Below are 24132 nucleotides of genomic sequence, written 5' to 3' on the forward strand. Positions count from 1 at the left end.
AATGTGGAAAAATCACACGGCTTAAATTCAAACTAAAAGTCCTTGGCCAAAAAGGGAAGGCTGTTGACCCTTGACTGTATGCGAGGGCTGCTCTAGGAGGGAGCCACATAACCTGGTGGAAAGAGAACTGCTTTCAGAGTCCAAAAGACAGCTGGAATCTTGCTTTACACACTCATCAGCACGGCTCTGGACAAGGCCCTGCCCATCTCAGCCTCATTTTCCTCATCTGTCAATCACCTGACGTGACTGTTGTGAGGACCAAATGGAATGGTGTATGTGAACTGCTTCCAAACTGCGAAGTGCTCTGTGAGTGCTTATCAGCTTTGTTGTGGGTATTATTGTACATGGATCACCTTGGATGTACCGAGCAAATCATTTTATTTAGTTTGCCTGAAAAATAAAGACAAAAACTGCTAGTATAGTTCCTCGAATTTCAGAGTTGGAAGGGGTTTCATTGGTAATCTTCTCCAACCCATACCTGGAGAGCAATCCTTTCTATGTCATCCTGTGGGTCATTCAGCCTTTACAGGAAGATTTCCAGTGATGGGAAGCCCACACACTTCTGAGGACTCCGCTTCAGTTGGGGGTAGATAATACTAATTATTAGAGAGTTTTTCATTTACATTTAGCTATAAATCTGCCTCTCTTAAACCTAACCCTAGTGCTCCCAATTCCATCTTCTGGTACTAAGCAGAAAAAAATTAATCCTTATTCTCTGTGAAAGCCCCTCAAATAAAACATACAGAATCTGTTGGCAATAAGCTGAAACAAGAGCAATCAAGAACACTTGTAAAAAACAAATATTCACATATCATCTCTCAGTCTTCAATTATCTGCCGTGCATATGATACAACTCAACGGGATCAGATTTGGAGCCAGAAGGAACTTCGGGTATAGGACTAATACACCTTGTCCAATCCATTCATTCCACAGCAGAGAATGCTAAGGCCTTTGGCAGTTAAATGGTCACAAGGGTAAGGTAGGATTTGAACCCAGGTCCTCTGACTCCAAAACCAGCATTTTTTTCCACTGTACTACACCTAAAGATCTCATTCTCACTGCCCCTTCCTGGTAGAAACACCCTGGGGTAAGAAATTACCAATTATTATAAGATTATTTATTTCAGCTAAGTTTTACCCCACTCATCACTGCTTTCCCTGTCCAAAAAGCCCACTCCAATCTCCCTAAACTTTTCTCGGCCCTTTCCCCTTTAATCTTGAATAATCCCTCTGCTAGGGAATGAATTCATTATTTCTTTCCTTTTCATTGGCCTTGGACATACTGCCCAAATGTAACTTGGAGTGATGCAATCCTATTGCCTACAACGGTATCGGTGTGGAGAGCTGAGAAAGTACTAGACCTGGAGTCAGGCAAGAACGGGTCTGAATCCTGCCACAGATAGTTAGCTGACTCTGGACCAGTAACCAGGATTGCTGTAAGGATAGAAGGAGATGATACAGATGGCTTTGCTTTGCAAACCTTACAGTAGCACTATATAGAAATTTCAGCTACAATGATGATGATGACGGAGGTGACAAAGATGATGACAATGACGGGAAAACCGAGAGAGCTCCTAAAAGAAGGTTCTGTTCAATGGTGATGTGCCAAACTTGACGGCCCCTCTAACTGCCAAAGGGTTGACTGGGCAGGAAACCCTACAAATGGAGTACAGAATGTGCCAATGACCCTCCAAAATGAAACATCTGACTCTTTCTCAATAACACAATCTCATCAGCAACGTGGAACTGATGGGGAATGCCCTGCGGAAATCAAGGAGGCACTTGTTATAGGGCTGTTAAGAACTCGCTAATTCTGATAACAGAACTCCTAAGTTCTAGAATGACCCATGGATAGACATTTTGGACCAAGAGGCACAGAGTTAGTATGTTAGCAGTTACTCAATAAAAATATGTTGACTTGAAGAGAAAAGCAGCCAGCGGACTTGGAAATACAGCCCTCTGGGCCCTGGCACTAGCCTGCTATGCAATCCTACGTCAATTGCTTCTTTTGACTCGCTTTAGTTTATCTAATTCATGAAATCAGGATAAGGTCTCCTTGCTTCTGCCTAAACTCCCATCCTTTGAATGCCTCTGCAACTGACACTGCCCTGGAAGACTTCCATTAAGGATAACAAAACAGGCCTCATCCAGCTTTGAGATTCAACTTTTCATGTTTGGGCCTTGAACTGTCTGAAGTGATGTGATCCCCAAGATTATCATTGCCTAAAGTGGGAACTAAATGCCACCCTAGTTGAGTCACTAAACAAATATGAAGTGAAAATAGATCCAGCATCCCCTTCCAAGTTAATTACACATTTACCGCCCTGCCTCCCTGTTACGTGAACTGCATTCTATTCAAACTGGTCTACTTGCCGTACCCCACATGTGGAATTCTATTTCTCCCCTCCCTGCCTTTGCAGACACTCTCTCCTATGCTTGGAATTCTCTTGTCCTCACCTCTGCCTCTTGGAATTCCTTGCTGCCTCTAAGAGTCAGCTCAAGTTTTACATTCAAGAAGCCTTTCCTAATTTCCCTAGTTGTTAAAGCCCATATATTTATTTTGTATGTATCCTTTCTTTACTTATATGTAGTGCATTAGACAGAGCACTGGCCCTGGAGTCAGAAGGACCTGAGTTCAAATCCAGCCCAGATACTTATTGTGTGTCTCTAGGCAAGTCACTTAACCCTGGTTGCCTCAGCTTCTTCATCTGTAAAATGAGCTGAAGAAGGAAATGGCAAACCGTTCCAGGATCTTTGCCAAGAAAATTCCAAATGGGGTCAGAAAGAGTTGTACCCAACTGACACAACGCAACAACACCAAAAAACCCTAATGTTTTATCTTCCCCAGTAGATTATATGCTCCTTGAGCGCAGAGCCCATTTTACCTAAGTATGTATATTCACAGGTATGTATATATCCAGGTCTATATGTATATATCCAGGTATGTATATTCTTAATGCCTGTCGTATAGCAATAAATCTTTGTTGACTGATTAAATTCACCGGCTGGCAAAGTATTCCCAGTTCTTTCAAAGAGAATGCCAAATAAATTCAAATTATCACTATTAGTCAGTGACAAGAGGAGGAAATAAAGTATACGGAGTAAAGCCTTCTCTCAAATACATATGCATTGGGTAACATGGCTAAGCAAAAGCAACAGATAACCTGAAAACTTCAATGTCTTCTACCACATCTTACCACAGGTATGTGTAACACGTTAGACGGTTGAGAATTTTCTTTGTCCTTCTTGGTCTGGTGGTTGTTGATTCTAAAGAGCTATTGGAGGGTCATCAAATAGAGAGCCGGGGAAAAAAGGGGAAAGGACATGGACAAAGCTCAAACTGTCTTACAAATCCCCAAATAAGCAAAGGTTGAATGAATATCTTTTTTAAAACTGAAAAAGGCTTAGAAAGAAAAAAAAAACAGATCTTTTAGGCAGTCAATGCCCAACTCCTATACTTGTCCATACTGGAATTCTTAGAAACTGTAAATTAACATCATGTACAGTATTCTGATTCATCAGAAGATGATTCTTCTTCAAGGAATACATTTCGAAACTTAAACTTTGTGGCACAAAGTTTACAATTGAGGGCATGAGACTGAATTTCACTTTTAATTTTGGCTGAGCGGTGTGTGTGTGTGTGTGTGTGTGTGTGTGTGTGTGTAAGAGATCCAATTATATGAAGTGTCTACCTGATATCCAAAGAAGACCATCCGCCACATATCCTGCATGGCACGAAAGAGACCGGTCAAAGGACTGTACAAAAGTCCATTTGTTCTTCTTGGGACAGTATCTCTCCACCGTGGGCAGAACCTGACGTAGTTCATTCCGGCCTCCTACTGCGTAGAGATATTCATCCATTGCTCCCAGCACAAAATGTTCCCGACAGTTCTTCATGGGAGCAATTTCAGCCCAAGAGTTACTACGGGGATCATAGCGACAGGCGGTCCGTACAGCACATGTCCGGCCAGTAGCATGCTCCACTTCCCCCCCTGCTACAAAGAGGAAATCCCCCATGACAGCAACGCAGTGGTGGCTTCTGCCCACAGGCATTGGTTCCAGTTCACTCCAGTTGGCTATTGCTGCTATTAGGGCATTGTCTTGGTCAACTGGATTAAAATACCGGAGTTCTTTGACTTTACAGACTTCACGCTTTTTCCCACCAATGATATAGAGTGTGTCTGACTGGAAGCGAGGTTTGGTCCTTCGGGTCTGCCACACTGGCTGTGCATAGATGCTCTGGTGGTACTCCAAGGCCTCATTGACAAGGGCTGTTGCTGTCTCACTGGCTTGGACCAGAGGATGAGACAGCGCAACGGTATGAAGGGTGTCCACGTCCATTAGACCAAAACGAATGTACTGGAGGAGCTCATCCATGTACTGGTAATGGCAGTTGTGTTCCAACCACCTCACTGCTAGCTGAAAGAGAGGGGGAAGGATTAAAAACAAAAAGAAAAAAAAAGAAAGAAATGGCATACAGATCGTCAAATCATACTGAATTCTTCAATATTCTAATTACTGAAATGTTTCACCTAAACAACATAACACCTAGATTTGGGGGGATGGAGGGGTTTTTGTTTGTTTTAAACCATAACAGGAGGGGCACCAGAAAAAAAAAGTTAAGAGGCAGAAACATTTTGAGTTTATATTATACACATATATGTGTATGTACGCATGTAGATATAATCATACATTCCCTCTCAAATCATTAGTGATTAAATAAAGGCATGTTCCATTTAAGGAGAGAAGCAAGGGTTTGTCCCGAATGAAAATACATTTTATATTCTCAGGTGCCGAGCATGTGGGGAGCAGGGAGGAAGAGTGCATCGTCAGTGGTTAGTAGTGTCATTGTATTTCAAGTAATATATAGCAACCCATGCATCAAAGTGCTCTATCGATAAAAGAAACATAGAACAATATGTGATCATCCACGACCACAGCGTGTACTTGAGGGAAAATCAATATGACACCACTAGAATGATTCAGAAGGGGCAAAAGGCCTTCTCCCCACCCCTTTCCTAGGTGTACCAGACATGAAAAAAAAGAAAAAGATTAAAATATATCAGTCTTATATTTGAGAAAGAGAGGGTCATGATTTTTTTTTATCTTAAGATATATGTTGTTAGCACATGTAGAATCTTGGAAACTTATGCATAAGACCTTCATATAAATTCCTCACAAAGGACATTATCTTCTCATTTTTTTAAATATCAACAGGAAATTTTAACCTCTCACCATAGTCTAGTCTTTCTTTTACAAAAGGAATTCCTGAAAACAAAGGGAGACCCATAATTGAATCCCAGGATCATCAAATCTTAGTGCTTGAAAAAGCCTGAAACATAAAAGGTCAGCAATGACAGAACAGAGAGGGAAAAATAAAAACATGCACAATTTTAAAATGAAAAGTCCTATTTAAAATTACCTGAAGGAGTTCGAATCTTTAAATACGATGTCTAAATTTGGCAGGATGTATTAAACCAACAAACAAATTCAATTATAAAAGCATTCTACCTCAAATGAGACAATAAAAATATCATTGGTAGATGGAGTTACTTATATCATTCTCAGCAACGATAAATGAAATAAAATTACATCAAAACAGAGGTATGGATCTGAAATAATTAATGGGCCAAATTGATAGAATAGTGAGAATGCTTTTGTGGATGATAAAACAGAACCAGGGACTGCTTTCTTACTTTCTAATCCATAAACTTGAGGATCTGCATCCTCGGACGGCTAGCTGGAGCAATGTTACCAAGTCTAGGAGAAAATTTCTGAACTCTGAGGAACAAGCTGGCTAACCACTCTCTCTGTTCACATGTTTCTAAATTCAAGACTTATTTGGGGCTTGTTTCTTCTGTTTCTTTTTGAAATGCTTAGAGAAGAGAACGGAGGTGGAATGTCATTCATATCCCCTCAAAATCTATAGACATACTAACAGGCAATTTGTTAGCCATATTCCAGTATCTAGTAGTCTAAAATCCCTAAGAATCAAAAGGGTTCAAATGAAACAAAATACTCACCTGAAAGAAAAAAAAATTATTTGCTTTAATGTGGCAACACCTATATTCATCACAGATATTACAGATGACAAAAGAAAGACCTAGTTAGTTGGTCAATCCCCTCTCCACTATCCACAATCAACTTCCTAGATCTCTGGCCACTCTGATAAGTGTGTATGTTTCAAGTGACCTGTGTTCCAACCTTTTCCTTGGGAAGATATCTGTAGGGTTTTCTTTTTATTTCTAATTGTATAGCTCATTCTTTACTCACAGCACTTCTAAAGTTTCTAAGGATGGTTTCATCATTCTCTCCAGTGCACCTCATGCACTATAGGTATGATTTTTAATATTTTGCCCATAATATCTTATTTTATTTCCTGGATTTCATCCGATCATTCCTACTTTGCTCTAGTAATTAATTCCTCAATATGCTAAGAGTTTTGGCCTTTCACTTAGATGCTGTGGAGATGAGCAAAGGAGAAGCAGCTGAGGACCAGTATCACTCTAAGCTTTTTTTTTTTTAACTCATTGATGTATATATAATTATTTTTTCTCTCTCCTCATTAATCAGTTCTTTCTGCTTCTTAATCAATCTTCTTGCCCATTTATAAAGAAGTTTCATTTTATCTATGATAAAATGGCAAACTACGATACTACATGAAAAGTACAAAAAACTTAATCCTCAGTTTCTAAGGATATCTCTATGGATAGATGAATCTCAAATTTATACATTTAGACCTGACTTCTCTTTGAGACTACAGGCGTGTATCTCCAGCTACCTCGAGGGCATCTCTACCTTGATGCATCACTGTAATCTGAAACTCAAGATATACAAAAACAAACAAATTAGGTTTGTAATCTTTTCCCAAAATCTGTTCCCCTTTCTGAGTTCACTATTTTGATCAATGGCACTCAATTTCCCATATTCAAAAACGAATCATCCTCATTTAACACTTCTCTCTCCTGTATCTCTCACTAATTCAGGACCCACTGATGATGACCTTATAATATTTTTCACATCTGTTCCCTTCTTTCTATCCTCACCAGCACCACCCAAATACAAATCTTCATTACCACCAATGTGAGGTATTGCAATTACATTCTACTTGACCTTGGCACCTCTTCTCTTTCTCCTCTAGCTCCTTTTGCTCCACAGCTGGACTAGAGATCTATTTATATGGAACTCTGCTCAAACTTCTCCCATGGCTCCTCTATCACCTCCCTTCTAAAATGCAAATTTCTTTACCTGACACATCAGCCCTTCCAATACCTGGAAGACGCCTACTTTTGTGGTCTGTCCTCACGCTATACCCTACAACATACTCTAGACCCTACCTGGATCCAGACAGTCTCACTCAAACATACCCAACACTTTCCTCCCTTCATGTTTTTGCTCATGCTGTTCCTTGTCCCTGCAATGTACTCCCTACCCTTCTTGGCCTGCTCAATTCCCACCAGTCTTCTAAAGCTCATTTCAAAGGGCATTTCCTCCATGAAGGTTTCCCACTCAAATTGACAAAGCATTTTGCTTGCTGCCTTATGCATTTACCATTTTATTACTGTATTGTACAATTATCTGTATCTATAAACATATCTTTTCCAGGATCTCAGCACAGTGCTTACATACATATGGTACTTAAATAACTGTCCATTAAATGAAAAGTTAACAGTACTTAACTGTACTTAGCAGTACTTATCAAAAGTACTTAACAGAAGTTTTAATGGAATGCCATTTCTGGTTTTCTCTTTTACTACCTCTAGAGTTCCCCTATCACTGCCGTTTTCATGTTCTTTCGTCCATGGAATAACCATTGCTTATTACTTTTCACCTCACACATTACACTTACATTTTCTCAGATGAATTTTACCTCATCCTTTTCCAATATTTTTAACTTCTCTCTGACCTCACATAATTTTTAGCCTTTATCTTTTATTGATACCTTTAGATCACCCAAGTCATTCTCACTTGTTAAGCTCTTGTTTCCCCTTAAATTCAAGCGAATGTTAATTAAAACTAACTACTCTAACATCTGCCTCAGACCCCTTCTCACCTAGATACATGTTTATAGACCTTAGACAGCATTCCATTCAGGAAGCAGTGTTCACATCCCAGATAACAAGCCAGATTCTTCAGTGGAATTCGATTAGGCGCTTTGGGAAACTGCTTTAACTCTTTCACGTCATCAGGATAAATCTAGTCAATTACTGGAGTGAATGGAACTTTTGGTGCCATAGGATTGGGAAGGTAAAAAATCTCATGAATGCTAAGTAGGATGTTTTAGTGACTTAGGACACCTGACTAGATTTAGCTTCATGTGCCACATCCACGGTCTGGGGACTCTGACTCTACTCCTTGATCCATGATTGACTCGGGTACATTTGGCGAAGTTATTTAAAAGCTTTGCTTAATTTCATTTTTACCAAGGCAAAAAAAACCCTTTTGTGAAAGAGAAAGTGTTATACTTTGCCAAATAAACCTATGACAGAACTATAAAACTATAGAGAAACAGTACCATAATTAATTCTTGCTTCTCTGAATTTCATAAAGATGGACCCAATAATGCTGGACTTGAAACCAGGAAGAAGTGAGTTTGCTTCCTGCCTCAGACACTTGCTAGCCGTGTGACACTGAACAAGCTACTTAACCTCTATCAGCCTCAGTTTCTGCATCTGTAAAATGGAATCCTAATAGTACTCAGAGAGCTATGAGGACCAAACAAGATAATGTGTGTAAAAGTTCTTTGCAAACCTTGGAGTGTTACGTATGGGCTATTTTTAGCATCACCATTGTCATCATCACCACCATCATTCAAATTAGTGATATCAAAATTATCTGTACATTGGCGCCCCACTGATAATATAAACGACTGTGCAGAATTCAGTAAAGAGGAGAAAATATCCTAGAATCCATCCAAGATGACTGAAGTATAAAAAAGCTAAGGACTCAAGGACACTAACTACTGGAGTAAAAACTCCCTATTAAATAAAAACTGCTGGGAAAACTGGAAAGCAGACTGGCAAAAATTAGATGAATATCACACATCATAAACTTTAATACATTCCAAATGGATATATTAACCTATATATGAGAGGTTATATTATAAACAAATTAGAGGAGAAGGGAAGGAGATACCCTTCACAGCTATGTAGGGAAGGGTCCTCGAACAAACAAGAACAGAGATGATCATAAAATAAATGGACAATTTTGATTACATACAATTAAATTTTGACAGAAACAACATAAACACAGTTAAAAAGGCAACAATTAATAAGAGAAAAATTTTTGTAGTAAATTTGTCTGATGAAGATCTGGAATCTAAGGTATGTGTGGAATTGATACAAAAAACAAGAACAAAAATCGGTCTCCAATAGAGTGGAGGATATGAACAATCAAGCAGTGCTCAAAAAAATGCATACTATTAACAGCCAGATGAAAGCATGCTCCAAATCACTAATAAGAAGAGAGACACAAATTAAAACAACATTGAGGTTCTACCTCATTCTCATCAGATTAGCAGAGATGATAAACAAAAGGAAAATTACAATTGTTGGTAGCGATATGGGAGGTCAGGCATACTTAATGTCCTACCTGCTGAGTTATGAAGTATACCAAACCTTATATAAAACAATGTGAAACTATACTACCATTCCTTCAACTGGCATGTCAATCAATTGCCAAATTAAGTGACTTGTTATTGTCATAAGGCAATGCTCTTGCATTATAGTCTTACCCCAGACCCCTCATTGGCTATAATTCCACTTTCTGAACTGTCTTCTCTTATTAAAATATAAGCTTCTTGGGGCAGCTAGGTGGCGCAGTGAGTAGAGCACTGGCCCTGGAGTCAGGAGGACCTGAGTTCAAATCCAGCCTCAGACACATGACACACTGACTAGCTGTGTGACCTTAGGCAAGTCACTTAACCCCAACTGCCCTGCCTTCCCCCTGCAAAACATATAGGGAATGTCTTAAGAATAGGGAATGTCTTGCTTTTTGCATTTCTATCCCCAGGCTTTAGCACAGTGTTTTAGCACATAATAAGCATTTAATAAATTTTTCATTCTATGGCACCATTTAAGCCAGCAATAGCACTATCGGACACATACCTCAAATAGGTAAAAGATAAGACATAGAATAAAATCTCTATAGAAATACATTTATTACAGTACTTTTTGTAGTAGTAAAGAGTTAGAAATAAAATGGGTGCCCATCAATTAGAGAATGGCTGAACAAATTATGACACATGAATGGAATAGGATATTATTGTGCCATGAGAAATGATGAAAGGGACAGATTCAGAGAACATGGGCTGAACTGTATGAACTGATAGTAAATGAAATGAATAAAACTGGGAGAATAATTTATACAATGACTACAACAATGTAAAAGGAAACAACTTTGTAAGACGTAAGAACTCTTAGTAATGTGATGACCAATCATGACTTCAAAAGACTGAAAATGAAGCACGCTACCCACTTTTTGGTAAACAGGGAACAAACAGGCACAGAATGGGGCGTGCATTTTCAGACGAAGTGCATATGCGGGTTTGCTTTGCTCAGCTATGCTTATTTATTATAACAGAGGGCTTCTCTTTGAGGTGGGGGATTATGTGGGGAAAGTTGGAGGGCAGTGATAATGATGTGAAAAAAGCGAAAGAAAAGAGCATTGAAAAATATTAAAAATTAAAACAGTATTGAGGTTCTACCTTATTCTCATTAGATTGGCAGATGATAAGCAAAAGGAAAATTACAATTGTCATAATTAAAAACACACACAGAAGAGAACAGACGCAAACTGAGAAGGGGACAAAGCCAGGCAGAACAGTTTTGTTACTACTGTAACAGTTTTATTATAATAAACACCATCGATTTTGTATTTCTTTGCTTCCTGGGGAGTAGAATGGAGAGGTAAATCAATCTTTTCATTTAAAATACATTTTCCAGTGGTTGAGCCAGAATAGGGAAAGAGGATTTCACTTAAGTAATCTAACTTGATGGCCTAGAGACATCTTATACTTGATGTGTCCAAAACAGATCTCAATATCATTTCCCCCAAACCCAACCCTCTTCCAAACGCCCTTGTTTCTCTCAAGGGCACCGCCATCCTTCCATTCTCCCCAGTCTGTAACTTCAGGATTAGCCTCATTCTCTCTCATTCCACATAAACCAATCTACTTCTAAATCTTGCCCTCTACATCTCTCACACAGCCAACACCCCAGTTCAGGGACCTCATGTCATCTCACCTCGACCACTGCAAACGGCCTCCTAAAGAGTCTCCCTGCCTCACCTCTCCAGATCCATTAGCAACTGAACTGATTCTCCTTAAGCATGTTTCTGAATCTCTTACTCGATAAATTCCAACGATTCCCTATTGTTTCTAAGATAAAAATATGGACTTTAACTTTTAAAACCCTTCACATCCTGGCCACAATCTATTTTTTCAGCCTCATTCTATGTAATTCTCCAGCTTCCTCTCCCTTCCTCACCTGGCCTTCCATCTTCACACTTCATACTTTTACACTGACTGTCTCTCCTGTCTGGAATATACACCCGTCTCACCTCTACCTCTTAGAATCCTTATCAAGATAAAGCTGAAGTACTACTGCCTTCTACCTCATCCTTATCTCCCCACTGCTGGTGCCCTCCCTCTCTAGCTCTCTTGTATTGGTTTTGTATATATTTATTCTGTATATATTTATGTAGGCAGCTAGATAGCACAGTGGATTAAGCCTGCAGTCAAAAAGACCTAAGTTCAAATTTGGCCTCAGACACTAGTTGTGTGACCCTGGGCAAGCCACTTAACCTTGTTTGCCTCAGTTTCCTCATCTGTAAAATGAGCTGGAGAAGGAAATTCCAAACTACTCCAGTATCTTTGCCAAGAAAGCCCTAAATGGGGTTCATAGAACATGAGCTCACTCAGTAGAGATTATTTAAATTTTTATTTATATTTCTAGTTCCTGGCAAATAGCAGATATTTAACAAATGCTTGTTGATTAAATGACTGATCTAAGACAGATAAGACTCATCTTCTAAAACCTCCCCAAAAGGTCTTTTCACTGTCTCTGGCTAAAACATTTTATGTTATTTTCATCTGAAAAATGATTCCTTCTATCTAGTCTAATTTGGAATGCCAGAGTCCCCAAAGAACTAAAGTTGAGTGTCCTCCAAAAGGCAGAAGGAAATGTACATGGTGGGCCTGAGTGGACAGTAATGTTACTATCAATTGATAAGTCTTTATTAAGTGCTATTATGTGCCAGGCACTGGGGATACTACTACAAGGAATGAAACCATCTGTTCACAAGAAGCTTACATTCTAATAGGGGAGACAAATACACATAAAATACATATGGCATAAATATAAAATGAGTGCATATATGTATATATACACATCTCTATATGCATACACAGAGTAGGTCAATACAAAGTAATTTGGGAAGGAGGGCACTAGCAGCTAACATCACCAGAAAAAGAGCTACCGGTCACACAGCAAATAAGACATAACTAAGGGAGAATCTGTGTGCTCTGTTGGTATCCATCCAACGTTAAGCCAAAGCTCCGAGCCCCCAGCACACTGAGTATTCCTCAGTGGAGGACATGGACAAGGGTGACGTAGAATGAGAAAGCTTTGACGGACACTGTTGGAAGGAATACAGAGGAACTTGTGGATTCAATTACATATTCAATCAAAATACCTGCCCAATCACGTATAAGTTACATTTGTCATTCTTTATCTTTCCCTGATCAATCAATCAGCTGGTAATTTTTAAATATCTACTAAGTGCCAGACACTGTGCCAATCAACTGGAATACAGTACAAAGAATGGATCACTCCCTGTTCTGTGGTACAGAAGAATGAATAGGAGGATTCTGTTTTCATTTTTATACAAAAACACAGTATGATCCTCTCTGTTCATCATTTCATTACCTGACATGATAGGGTGCTGGATTCTTTGGGAATTTTTTATGTTAATAACAATGACCTAAAAATAATAGCCTCTTAAACTCTCAAGTGACCTGTTGCCATAAATCTCACAAGCTTAATTCAGACAAACATACTCAAGGCCAAATATGACTTCTATGTTTAGAAGTCTGTAAATAACAATCACCTCCAAAATTAAAAAGAAACACTTGCTAATAAAAAAGGTAAGTTTATATCAAGATAACCCAAGAGATATTCTCCATTGTGCCTAATTTCTGAAATATTTCAAATTAAATACACCACACATCTAGGAGTCAATCAACTTCAAGGGGGCTATAGGAAACTGATTTTGGAAAAGAAAATTTTTCTTGATTTTTTTCCCCCATTTTCATTTTTCTCTTGAAAATGAATTTTCATTCTGGGTCATTCTAGATCAATAGGAGTTGGTTCACAAATATACAAGAGCTATTTTCTTTTATTTGTTTTTTTCCTCAATTCACATCAGCTGGGCCCTACTCCATGGTGACTTCTAAAATATACCATCCTGGGCTTCAAAAATGCTACTCAAGACCACATAGGAGCCTACAGGCTCAGAAGGAAATGGATTTTTTTCTTTCACTGTGCAGCTTTGTAATGTTTCATAAATGTAGCATGCCACTAGCAAAATCCAGAGTCGGAATACAAGTGTAACTCGTTTCCAGTAAACCCAACAGATGAAAAATCCAGATTAAGACAAAATATTAGGAAGCAGTTATTTTTTTTTAAAGATTCTCACTGAATTTTTTTAAAAGGCTAATTTCCTAGTATATTTAAAATGTGATATCTACCAACCCCCCCCCCAATGTCAATACAACTTATGGGGAATATAAATTATGTAAAAAGTACTACAACAAACACCTAACACATTATACTAATAACTTTAATTAAATTTTGTCAACATAGTATCTTTTATGATCATTTCTATAATGTACCCAGAATTCTTGACCTTTTATGAAAACTCTAGAGCAGAACTGCTTTTAAAACAAACTATATCTGTGTGCTTATATGTAGTTTCATACATATGTGTGGTATGTGTGTGTATGTACACTATATACAGATGCATGCATGTATACAAGCATACATACACATGTGTATGTATAGCTAAGTATATGTGTATGTGCACACACATGTATGTATATACATATATGTATATGTGAAAATCTGTGAAACATATACCCAACGGTGCACTGAAGCCAATTCAAACTGGCTTGTGAAAACCAATTGTTAAATTTTCAGCATGATCATTTACACCTAGGAAACAGGCAATCTCTACAGATGATGATTATTATTGTTTTATTGATTTATATGGACTTAAGACAGTGATGAAGAAATTGTTAATAATGCAGATTACACTTAAAAGTTTGTCATGCATACCTTTCCCCCCAAGAAAGCCCAATTAAACATTTAGTAGGGTGTGCGTGTGTGTGTATGAAGCAATGTCAAAGCTAAGTTTCTTATTCACAGTTTGTCAATTGTGAATTACGGAATTATTCCAAACTCATGAAAATGCAGCATTTCACTAGACAATGACTGCACCTGGAGTTCAAAACCTGTCTCTAACACTGATCCTTGCCAAACCTTAGTTTCTTCATCTACGAAATGGGGAAAAATAATATTCATACTACCTAAATCACAGAAATCTTTTTAGGAAAGCTTCCTTTAAACTTTAATTCACAGAGATGTATGTTATTTGTTATTTTTAACCATTCATTTCTGGAAATACACATTCAATTCCATCTGACAAGTATTTATTTAGTTCTTACTAAGTAATGGGCATATAAACATATTTTTAAAAGCTTATTTGCATCAGATGGTTTATTAAACCTTTACCCTCAGCATAATGGAAAATAAAAACCTCACACTTATTAATAAGCAAGACCCGTATTAATTGTTCCCTTGGTCAGCAACTATCATTTCTTGATAAAAGGTAACCTGCCACAGCTCTCATGACTGATGCTCAGGACTAAATGAGTTATGCCTACCTAGAGGACAAAACTTCTCTGCCCCATTCACCCCAATTTGTAGAGTAGACGAGCTATCCCACGAAGGGATACTCCATTCTAATATGGAAGAAGGAAATAGAAAGAAAAGGCAGGATCAACATCCACCATACTTTCTCATCTTTGTATTCTGAGGACAAGTCATGCCTCTAAACATACATACATACTAACTGTGTGACCGTGGTCACGTCATTTAATCTCAGACTGGCTGAGGTAACTCAGTCTAAGTGTATAAATTACAGAGCAGGGGCTGATTTGCTTTGGTAAAGAACTGGGAGTCCCCTGCATTGATGAAATCACAGGTCTAGTCCAAAAAGAAAAGAAAAAAGGATGATTTATATAGAGAGATATTAACTCACTAGACTATTAAAGAATCAGATTCATTTTTCTCTTAGAAAGAGTAAAGGAAATTTCAGTCCAACAGATAATATATCCCTCAAATCAAAAAGTACCTGAAACTTAGAGATTCAGAATTACAACATTTTCTCAACCAGAACAATGAAACTGCTGCCATGGAGGTACATTGACAATTATAACAGTGCTCACTAGAGCGCTCTAATGAAAACTGTGTCAACATTTTGCTTGTAAAACAGATATTTCGAGGTGTGTGTGTGTGTGTGTGTGTGTGTTAACCATTATAGCTGACTGCAGGCATATGTATATATGATATGCATGCTACTTTCATATTTCTCCAAGAAATTTACTTTAAAAAAAACTGGTGAAGCCCCAGGCTCATAAACTGTCAGAGCAAAACACCTGAAAGGATTTAAAAGAAACTTCAGCCTGGCAAAGCTGATAATAATGTAGATGTATTTTCATGGCTCATTTAACTCTTTAGAAAGTTGGAGGAGTGACCATTATTATTCTCATTTCTTAAACTATTAGCACAGAACTAATAAGCTGCTAGTCTGGTTGATTTCTGTAAATACACATTATTAAAAGAGATGTCAAACAGCTCTAAAAATAGGAAACCCTTTGACTCTAGAGCGCTGGTCTCCAATGTAGTGTGGGGGGAGTGCTGGCCTGACCCCAAAGGGCCTATGGCATGATCCCAAAGGGTGTATGACCAAACAATCAGAGTGTGGAAAGTCAAACAATTTCCTACTCTCCTTGTGACAGGCAATCATGGAACCCATCTCCAACACAACAACATTTACCTCATCTTCCAATACTCTCCAACTCCTCTCCCTCCATCTGCAAGGGAGCTCCCTGCCACCCCCATTCTGAGACAGGTGGCAACCCCTCACGGGATTTATAACCTAACCAATATTTAAATACTCCTAGCAAGAGCTGTGCAGGTACCACTGGAAGAATCCTCCCCCACACCCACCCATACACATTCAGTTTGACAGATCACTTCACAACTGCAGCAAGAATGAGGCAGTGACCAACGAATAATAATCCAGCCTCCTCTCCTTTCTTTTGTGTGGAGTTAAAGGATGAGCAGATATAGATGAGTTGAGATTTGTATCGTAGACACCTATTCATTATCTTTCTCTCTGAACCTACACCTCTTCCAAACTTCCCTATTATTTTCCTGGTACAAGGTCACTGTCTTGATACCCAGGTGAGCAACTTGCAAGTCAGTCTCTCGTCTTCCCTTGCCCTTACCCCTAAAATCCAATCAATTAACAGAACTCGTTTCTATCTTCATAACATCTCTTCGATGCAACCTCTTTGTTTCACTCACACAGTTCAGAACTTCATTACTTCTCTCCTGCACTCCTGCAATAGCCTTCTAATTGGGCTCCCTGCTTTATGTCTCCATTCTCCCCACAGCTACCCAAGTGAGTGTCCTGAAGTGCAAGTGTAACCACGTCACTGCCCCCGACTCAACCAACTCCAATGGCTTTCTACTAACTCTAAGAACAAACATCATTTCAACTTTATCTCATCCTTTTCTAATTTCTGTTTTTGTGTTTTAAAATGCACATAATTATTAGCATAGTACTTGCTATATATAATATGTAAATAAGTAAATGAGCACACGTTGATCAAAATGGTTTAACCGATGGATGGAGTGTATGATCAAAAAAAGTTTAGAGATCACTGATACAGGGCACCCACCCAGTGTTACACAAAGAGGGATTACACACACTCTCTCGCTCTCACTCTCTCTCTTTCTCTCTCCCAAGTGTTTTCCAAGCTCCCCATTTCTGTCTGTGATGTCCACATATGTAGAGATATTTCAAAAACTAAGTTCTGTTTTGGAGGAAGCTTACTAAGGAAACTGAAACATAATTCATTCTGAGTTCTTCAAATTATAATATATTCTAGATAATCTTTAAGGATTATTTTAAACCAGGAGTTTTTAACCTAGGATCCATGAACTTTTAAATATATATATACATATATATATATATATATATATAAATTATATTTCAATATAATTGGTTTCTTTGGTAATCCGATGTATTTTATTTTATGCATTGAAAGGCACTATTCTGAGAAGGAGTCCATAGGTTTCACCAGACTGCCAAAGGTATCCATGAAGGGAAAGCAATATGCATTTATGCAATATGCCAGGCACTGTGCTATGTGCTTTTTTTTTTTACAAATACTATCTTATGTGATCCTCATAACAATCCTAAGAAGAGCGAGCTACAATCATCCCCACTTTACAGAGAAGGAAGCTAAGGCCTGCAGAGGTTAAGTGACTTGCCCAGGGTCTGCACCTGAACCTGAGTTTGAACTCAAGTCTTCCCGACTTCAGACCCAGTTGCCTATTCAATGAGCCACCTAGCCACATCTTTTGTTCCATGACCCAAAAAAGCGAAAGTTTTTCATGGCATAAAAAGTGTGGTTGATTGGGCAGAGGGCTAGTCTTGGGATCAGGAAGATCTGGGATTCAACCAAAACCTCTAATGTCTGTGTAAAAATGGGAAAATCATTTAAACACTCGGTGCGCCCAGGCAACTCTCCAAACTCCTAACTTCCAGAGAGATTGTCTGTTCATATTTATGTTCATGGAGCCAGTCAGTCAAAATGAAAACACTGAGCATTTGCTATGTGTCAGGTATTGTTATGAGGAGACAGAGAAAGTCAAAACCATGGTCCCTTCCCTCAAGGAGCTTATATTTGTGATTATAATTTTGATAACCCCTACTTACATTAATCAGTATTTATTCAGCATATTGTGACTTGTTGGGTATCAGTGATTGTATTACTGAATTAAACAGAATAGGATTAAGCTTAAGTTAGTGATGTAGGTTAATGCTGATTAATCTGCCATGTACTGATGATTATATTGCTTATATTTGTCAGCTAGATTTTTTACTGTTAGGTAGAAATGTAATAAGAATGTAATCACTACACTATCCCCCCCACCCCCTCTCCACCCTGACTCTATAACATGCTGTAATAAGATTCATTTGCTGGCACAACACCCCTCACCCTTATGTATCACTACCATCCACCACCTTGTGACCTTTGCTTCAAACCTACAACTTTCTTGAACCCTTAGCATACTGTTGGTCAAACACTAGAGTCTTCTGACTTGTGGAAGTCCCTGAGATGCTGCTGAGGGTTGGAAAGCCCTCTGCTGAGATAACCTGGAGTTGGTGACCTGTGGAAGGTCTCATGACCTATGAAAGGTCTATTGACAAAGGGGTAATGAATGATAGCCATTTCCCTTAGCCAACCATAAGGTTTTCCCCCCTTCTGGAATTCACCCATCAGTGAATTGTAAAGCCTCCTTCTATTTTCATTGTTCTCTGAAGTGTATAAAAGTAGCTAGCACCCAAGGGGTGGGGTGTTTGATCATAAGGACGGACTTGAACCCAATTAATTAGGGACCACCGTTATCTCTAATAAACCAAATGTGCCCAAAGAGATCTTAGTGACTTTTGTTACAAATTGGAATTTTCTGGCCCACCCAATCTAATGGAGGAGATGATGCAAAAAATTATACACACATAAATGTGTAGTATAAATGGAAAGTACCCTCAGAGGGAAGACACCTGCAGGGGAAGTACCCAGGAAAAGCCTCTTGAAGAAGATAAAATTTAAATTGAGTCTTGACAAAAGCCAGCATGGCAGACATGAGGTAAGGAAGGAGAGGATTCCAGTCATGAAGGCCAGACAGTAAAAAGATATATTGGAGATGGAATTTTGGAAGTAAGGAAGAGCAAAAAGGTCAGTATATCTGGATCATAGAGTTCATGGAGAAGGAGTAAGGAGGTAGAAGGCTAGAAATGTAGGAAGGGGCTTAGGTGAGAAGGGATTTAAATGGCAGTTCATTTTGGTTCTGCTTCTGGAGGTAAAAAGGAGTCAACAGTAGTATTGAGTAGAAGAGTGGCAGAGTCAGATGTGGACCTTAAGAAAATCACTTTGACAGTTGAGTGAATGATAGATGAGAACAGGGAGATACTTGAGACAGGGAAACCAACCAGAGGTTATTGATAATCCAGGCCTGTGGCAAAGAGGATCCTCACTAAGGTAGTGACTGTGTGAGTAGAGAGAAGACGACATATATGAAAAATGTTGTGAAGATGGAAACCAGACTTACAATACATTAGATACATGGGATGAGTTTGAAGGAGGACTTGAGGATGATACTGAGGCTATGAGTTTGGTGAATGGGAGAATGACTGATCTCTTGGCAGTAATAGGAAAACCTGGAAGAAAAAACAGTAAGTTCTGTTTTAGACATGTTGAGTTTGATAAGCCTACTTTCACTCTGAGATTTCTAAAAAGCAACTGGTGATGAGGATCTGGAGCAGATGAGGGATATTAGGGCTGGATATAGAAACCAAGATTTATCTGCATAGATTGAGGCAACCTATTTGTCTCCTTTTTGTTTTCCTTTTCTTTTGTTTTTGGGATTTTTTTGTTTTTGTTTCTTCTTTCTCATGATTCATTCCGTTGGTCACAATTCGTCTTTACAACTTGACTACTGTGTAAATAAGTCTAATGCAAAGGTATATGTAGAAGATATATCGGATTCCATGCCATCTGGGGAAGGAGGTGGGGGGAGGAAGAAATTCTGGAACTCAAAATCATGCAAAACTGAGTGTTGTAATTTAAAAATAAAAATCTTAATTAAAAAAAAAGATTTATCTGCATAGAGTTGGTAACTGACCCATCTAAGGAAGCTAGTATAAAAAGGGGAAGAATAGAGAACCCAGGATAGACCCTTAGGAGACCCCTATGGTTAACAGGTGTGCCCTGGATCCAGAAAAGGAGACAGAAAGTTAGTGGTCAGAGAGGCAGGAGAGAGCAATGTAAAAAAAAAAAACATAGAGAGAAGACAGTATACAAGAGAAGAAGGTGATCATCAGTGTCTAATATTACAGACAGGTCAAAAAGGATGGGGAAGATAGATACACACCATAAGTTTCCTATACCACTGCTATGATAAGGCTGGACTAAACAAACAAACAAAAAGTTTATCTTTTACCTGGAACTACACCAAGGTGAATAGTGTTTTGGCTGAAAGAACTTTCATTCCAAGTTTATAGTGAAGCCCCTGAAGGAGATTACTTGTGGTTCTACCAAAAGGTGACTGCTTGAATAGGACCCCCAGAGATAACAATGAATTAGCCAGTAAGAATTTATTAAGTATCTACTATGTGTTATGCACTGGGGATACAAATACAAAAGCAAAACATTCTCACCTTTCAAGGAATTTATATTCTAACGGAAGAGAAGATAGAGAGACATACATACATACATACATACAATAAGCCGGGAAACAACAACTAAAAGTAACCATTATAGGTATTTCTTAATTGGGTTTCAGAAGTACAGAGGTTACCTTGGGAATTCTTTTAATCTCAGTGTCCTGTGAGCCCATTCCTATTTGGGGCCTGCTGGTTTATACTATATTCACTGGGCAGTTGAAATTATAATTGACATCTGGTCATGAGGGGAGTTGCTGAGTTATTGAGATTTTTTCATCTATGGAATAATCATTACTTTAAATTTTTGTGTCTTTCAGAATCCACAGTGGATTGTATTCTTTTTTCATCTAGAGAATAATCATTGTTTTCATTCAGTCATTTTCAGTCACATCAGACACTCTGCGACTCCCCCTTTGGGGTTTTCTTGGCAAAGATCCTAGGGAGAGTTTTGCCATTTCCTTCTATAGCTCTTTTTACAGACAAGGAAATTGAGGCAAGCAGGCTTGAATGATTTTCCCAGTGTCACACAGCTAGTAAGTGTCTGAGGCTAGATCTGAACTGAGAGAAGAGTCCTCCTGACTCCAGGTTCAGCACTCTATCCGCTGGACCACCTAGCTGCCCCATTATAACCGTTACTTTAGATTATTGTGTCTTTCAGCATACACTGCATGAGTATTTCACAACTCTTGGATAAATCTAAAGAGTGCTTCAAAAATAAACAAAATAACAAAAAGCAAAGAGAATACATTCCAAATCTCTGATAACACTGCCCTAAGATAGTTTTAGAATGGCAAATGGGCTCTTAAGTAAAAGCACAAATATCTGACAAATTACGCTGTGCATTATAATTTTCATCCCTAGAAATTTTTAAAAGAAAAAAATTCCATCCCCAGGCCTAGTACATAAAGGTCTTTGTGTAGGTGAAGAGAAAGAATAGGAAGATTTATGAATAGGAGACATGAAATATATTCTTCACTCCTTACCCCCCAACCATATTCTAGAGATAATGAAAATCATCCTTGGTCCTAGCACATTTGAGTAAAACATATGAATAATTCATCAGACATACACAACATACTCAAAATTCCTTCTCAATGGTGCATACCAGTCTCCCCCATCTGACCATTTGTACCCAGCAGGACTACAAAGCGAAACATCCGTACCGAATGGTTTGGCTTCATCCTGGGAAGTCCTCCCTCGAAAGGCAAAGTAGCTCAGGAGGATAGGAAGCTCTTAGAAATTAAATCCTTCCACAAATGATCCCAACAAAGAAAGAAAAGGCAAAGCAGCTTAAGTGGCCCATATGGCTGCCTAGGGTGGGCCTGGAGGTGCTTTTTTTTAAATTGGGATCTCCAAAAGATTCAAAGAAAGGCAGACAGCCAAGGGTGGAAAGCAGGTAGATGGCACTGACCTAGAAGAATAATGTAAATAAGAGATAAAAGCCCAGAATGAGCAGAACCTCAGAAAAGGCTCAGGAGGAAAAAAAATGTGTTTGTGACAAGAAGAACATGAGGAAAGTGGTAGCTCAGCATGATGTGGTGTAATCTTGGCAGGTCTAAAATCTCAGAAGTGAAATGTTCCTGACCAGCTATCTAGTCCAGCCCATATCTGAAAAAAGAACCACATTTACAACCACTTTCCATCATTTGCTACCTCATAGAATTTCAGAATTATAAGGGGCCTCAGAAGCCATCGAGTCCCAACCATATTTGAACAAGAATGTTTTCTATGATATATCTTACTAGTGGTCCCTCAGTGAGGAAGAGCCCACCACCTTTCCAGGCAACCATTCCTCTTTTGAATGGGTCTAATTATTAGGAAGTTGTTGGTTTTTTTCCCCTGCCTTAAGTCTCATTTTAGCTTTTTGCAACTTCTATCTACTATTTCTAGTTCTGCCCTCTAGGATTAAGAAAAAAAAGTAGTCAAATCCCCTTTTCACAGTACAGCCCTTCAAATATTTTGTAGTCAAGATATCACGTTCACACTGTCTTCTCTTCTCCAGGTTAAATGTATCCAGTTCTTTGAATAAATCCTCACCTAGCATGATTTTCAGGCCTTTTACCATCAGGGTAACCCTCCTCTGAAAATGCTCATGTTTATCAACATTCTTCTTAAAAGGTGGTGCCCAGATCTAAACATTATCCTGCAGGTGTGGTGTGATGAAAAAAAGAGCACAGTAGAACTACTATCTCCCATTTCCTAAATGTTATTCCTCTCTCAGTACTGCTTAGTTTTGGAGGCTTCCACATTACAATGCTGGTTCATGCTGAGTTTGTTTGTATCTAAAATGCTTTTATCTTTTTCCAGAGGAACACCTATTTACCCATATATCCCCCATTCATAGTTGTGAAGTTGATTTTTTGAACCCAAGTGTAATAACTCACATTTATCCCTATTAAATTTCACCTAAGATTTGGGTCAAAATTATAGCCTGTCAAGAAATTTATGAAACTATTTCTCTACTCCTCCTAGCTTTCTATCATCTGCAAATCTGACAATTAATATTGCCATTAGGTAAGTCATTTTTAGCTGTTCCTCCTAGTTCTGCATCATCTACAAATCTGATAATAAGGCCTTTAGGTAAGTTATTGATAAGTATATGGCTAAGCAGAGATCCCTGGGGCATTCCATTAGACACTTCCCTCCAAGATGATATTACACCATTAATGACAGAGAGAAAGCTGAACTACTCCTCTTTAATTTTTCTTTCCATTTCTCTATAAAATAATGATCTTCAGACTGGGAAGGGTGGAATAAATATGTTTGTTAGGGAGTCAAGAAAATAATAAAATAGCAGAAAAACATTTTAAAGGAGTTCAAGTTTCAACACACAGAAAAAACATGAAGATCTAATTATGGAATTGTGGTCATTAATGTGAAGAATGATAGGGAATGGAGAGATGCTAGAAAATTAGAGATGAATGTTTTTTGAAAAAGAAGAGAAATATGGATTCTCAAAACTACATAAATGCCAGCAAGCTTGACACTAATCCCTGGAAATAGTCTAGAATAGATTATATTATAAAAGGACAAGTTGTAAACATTTGGAAAGGGAAATGGCAATCATCAGGAAAAAAATCAGAAGTTTAATCAAAACAAGTAAGGAGCAGTGTGGTACAATACTGATTCTGCAGTCAGAGAAGGGTTTGAATCCCACTGATGATGACTGCTACCTGTGTTACCTTGGGTAAGTCACTTACATTCTCTATGCCTCGGTTTTCTCATCTACAAAATGTTAGGGTTGAATTAGATGATCTTTGAGGTCTCAACTCTGGATGGATGATCCTATAAATCATGAAAACCCAAACTCATTTCCCTTTTCTTTTTATTTTTAATAAGATTAGAATAGCTAATATTATAAGTAAAATATATCTGGATTTTAGTCAGACATCTGACAAAGCCCCTCATAATATCCTTGTGGACAAGATGAAAGATGGGGAGAGTAAAGTTAGGGAGTAAAGTTAAGTGGATTAGTCTTCAGCTGAATGAATGCTGATAAATGGATGTACATAAACCTGGAGGGATCTCTCTAGTGGCATTGCTCTGTCCTTGG

The 24132-nt window shown here is 38.4% G+C and overlaps 1 protein-coding gene across 1 annotated transcript in view; it reads right to left on the bottom strand.

Moving 5' to 3' along the window:
- Positions 1-24132, bottom strand: part of KLHL32 (kelch like family member 32) — a 210668-nt gene that overhangs the window by 30898 nt on the left and 155638 nt on the right. Inside the window, exon 7 of the mRNA XM_036767768.1 lies at positions 3692-4418. Within this exon, the coding sequence (XP_036623663.1) occupies positions 3692-4418 (727 nt within the window). The remainder of the gene's footprint in view (positions 1-3691; positions 4419-24132) is intronic.

The sequence above is a fragment of the Trichosurus vulpecula genome, chromosome 7 (genome assembly GCF_011100635.1).
Source record: "Trichosurus vulpecula isolate mTriVul1 chromosome 7, mTriVul1.pri, whole genome shotgun sequence".
NCBI classification, from domain to species: domain Eukaryota; kingdom Metazoa; phylum Chordata; class Mammalia; order Diprotodontia; family Phalangeridae; genus Trichosurus; species Trichosurus vulpecula.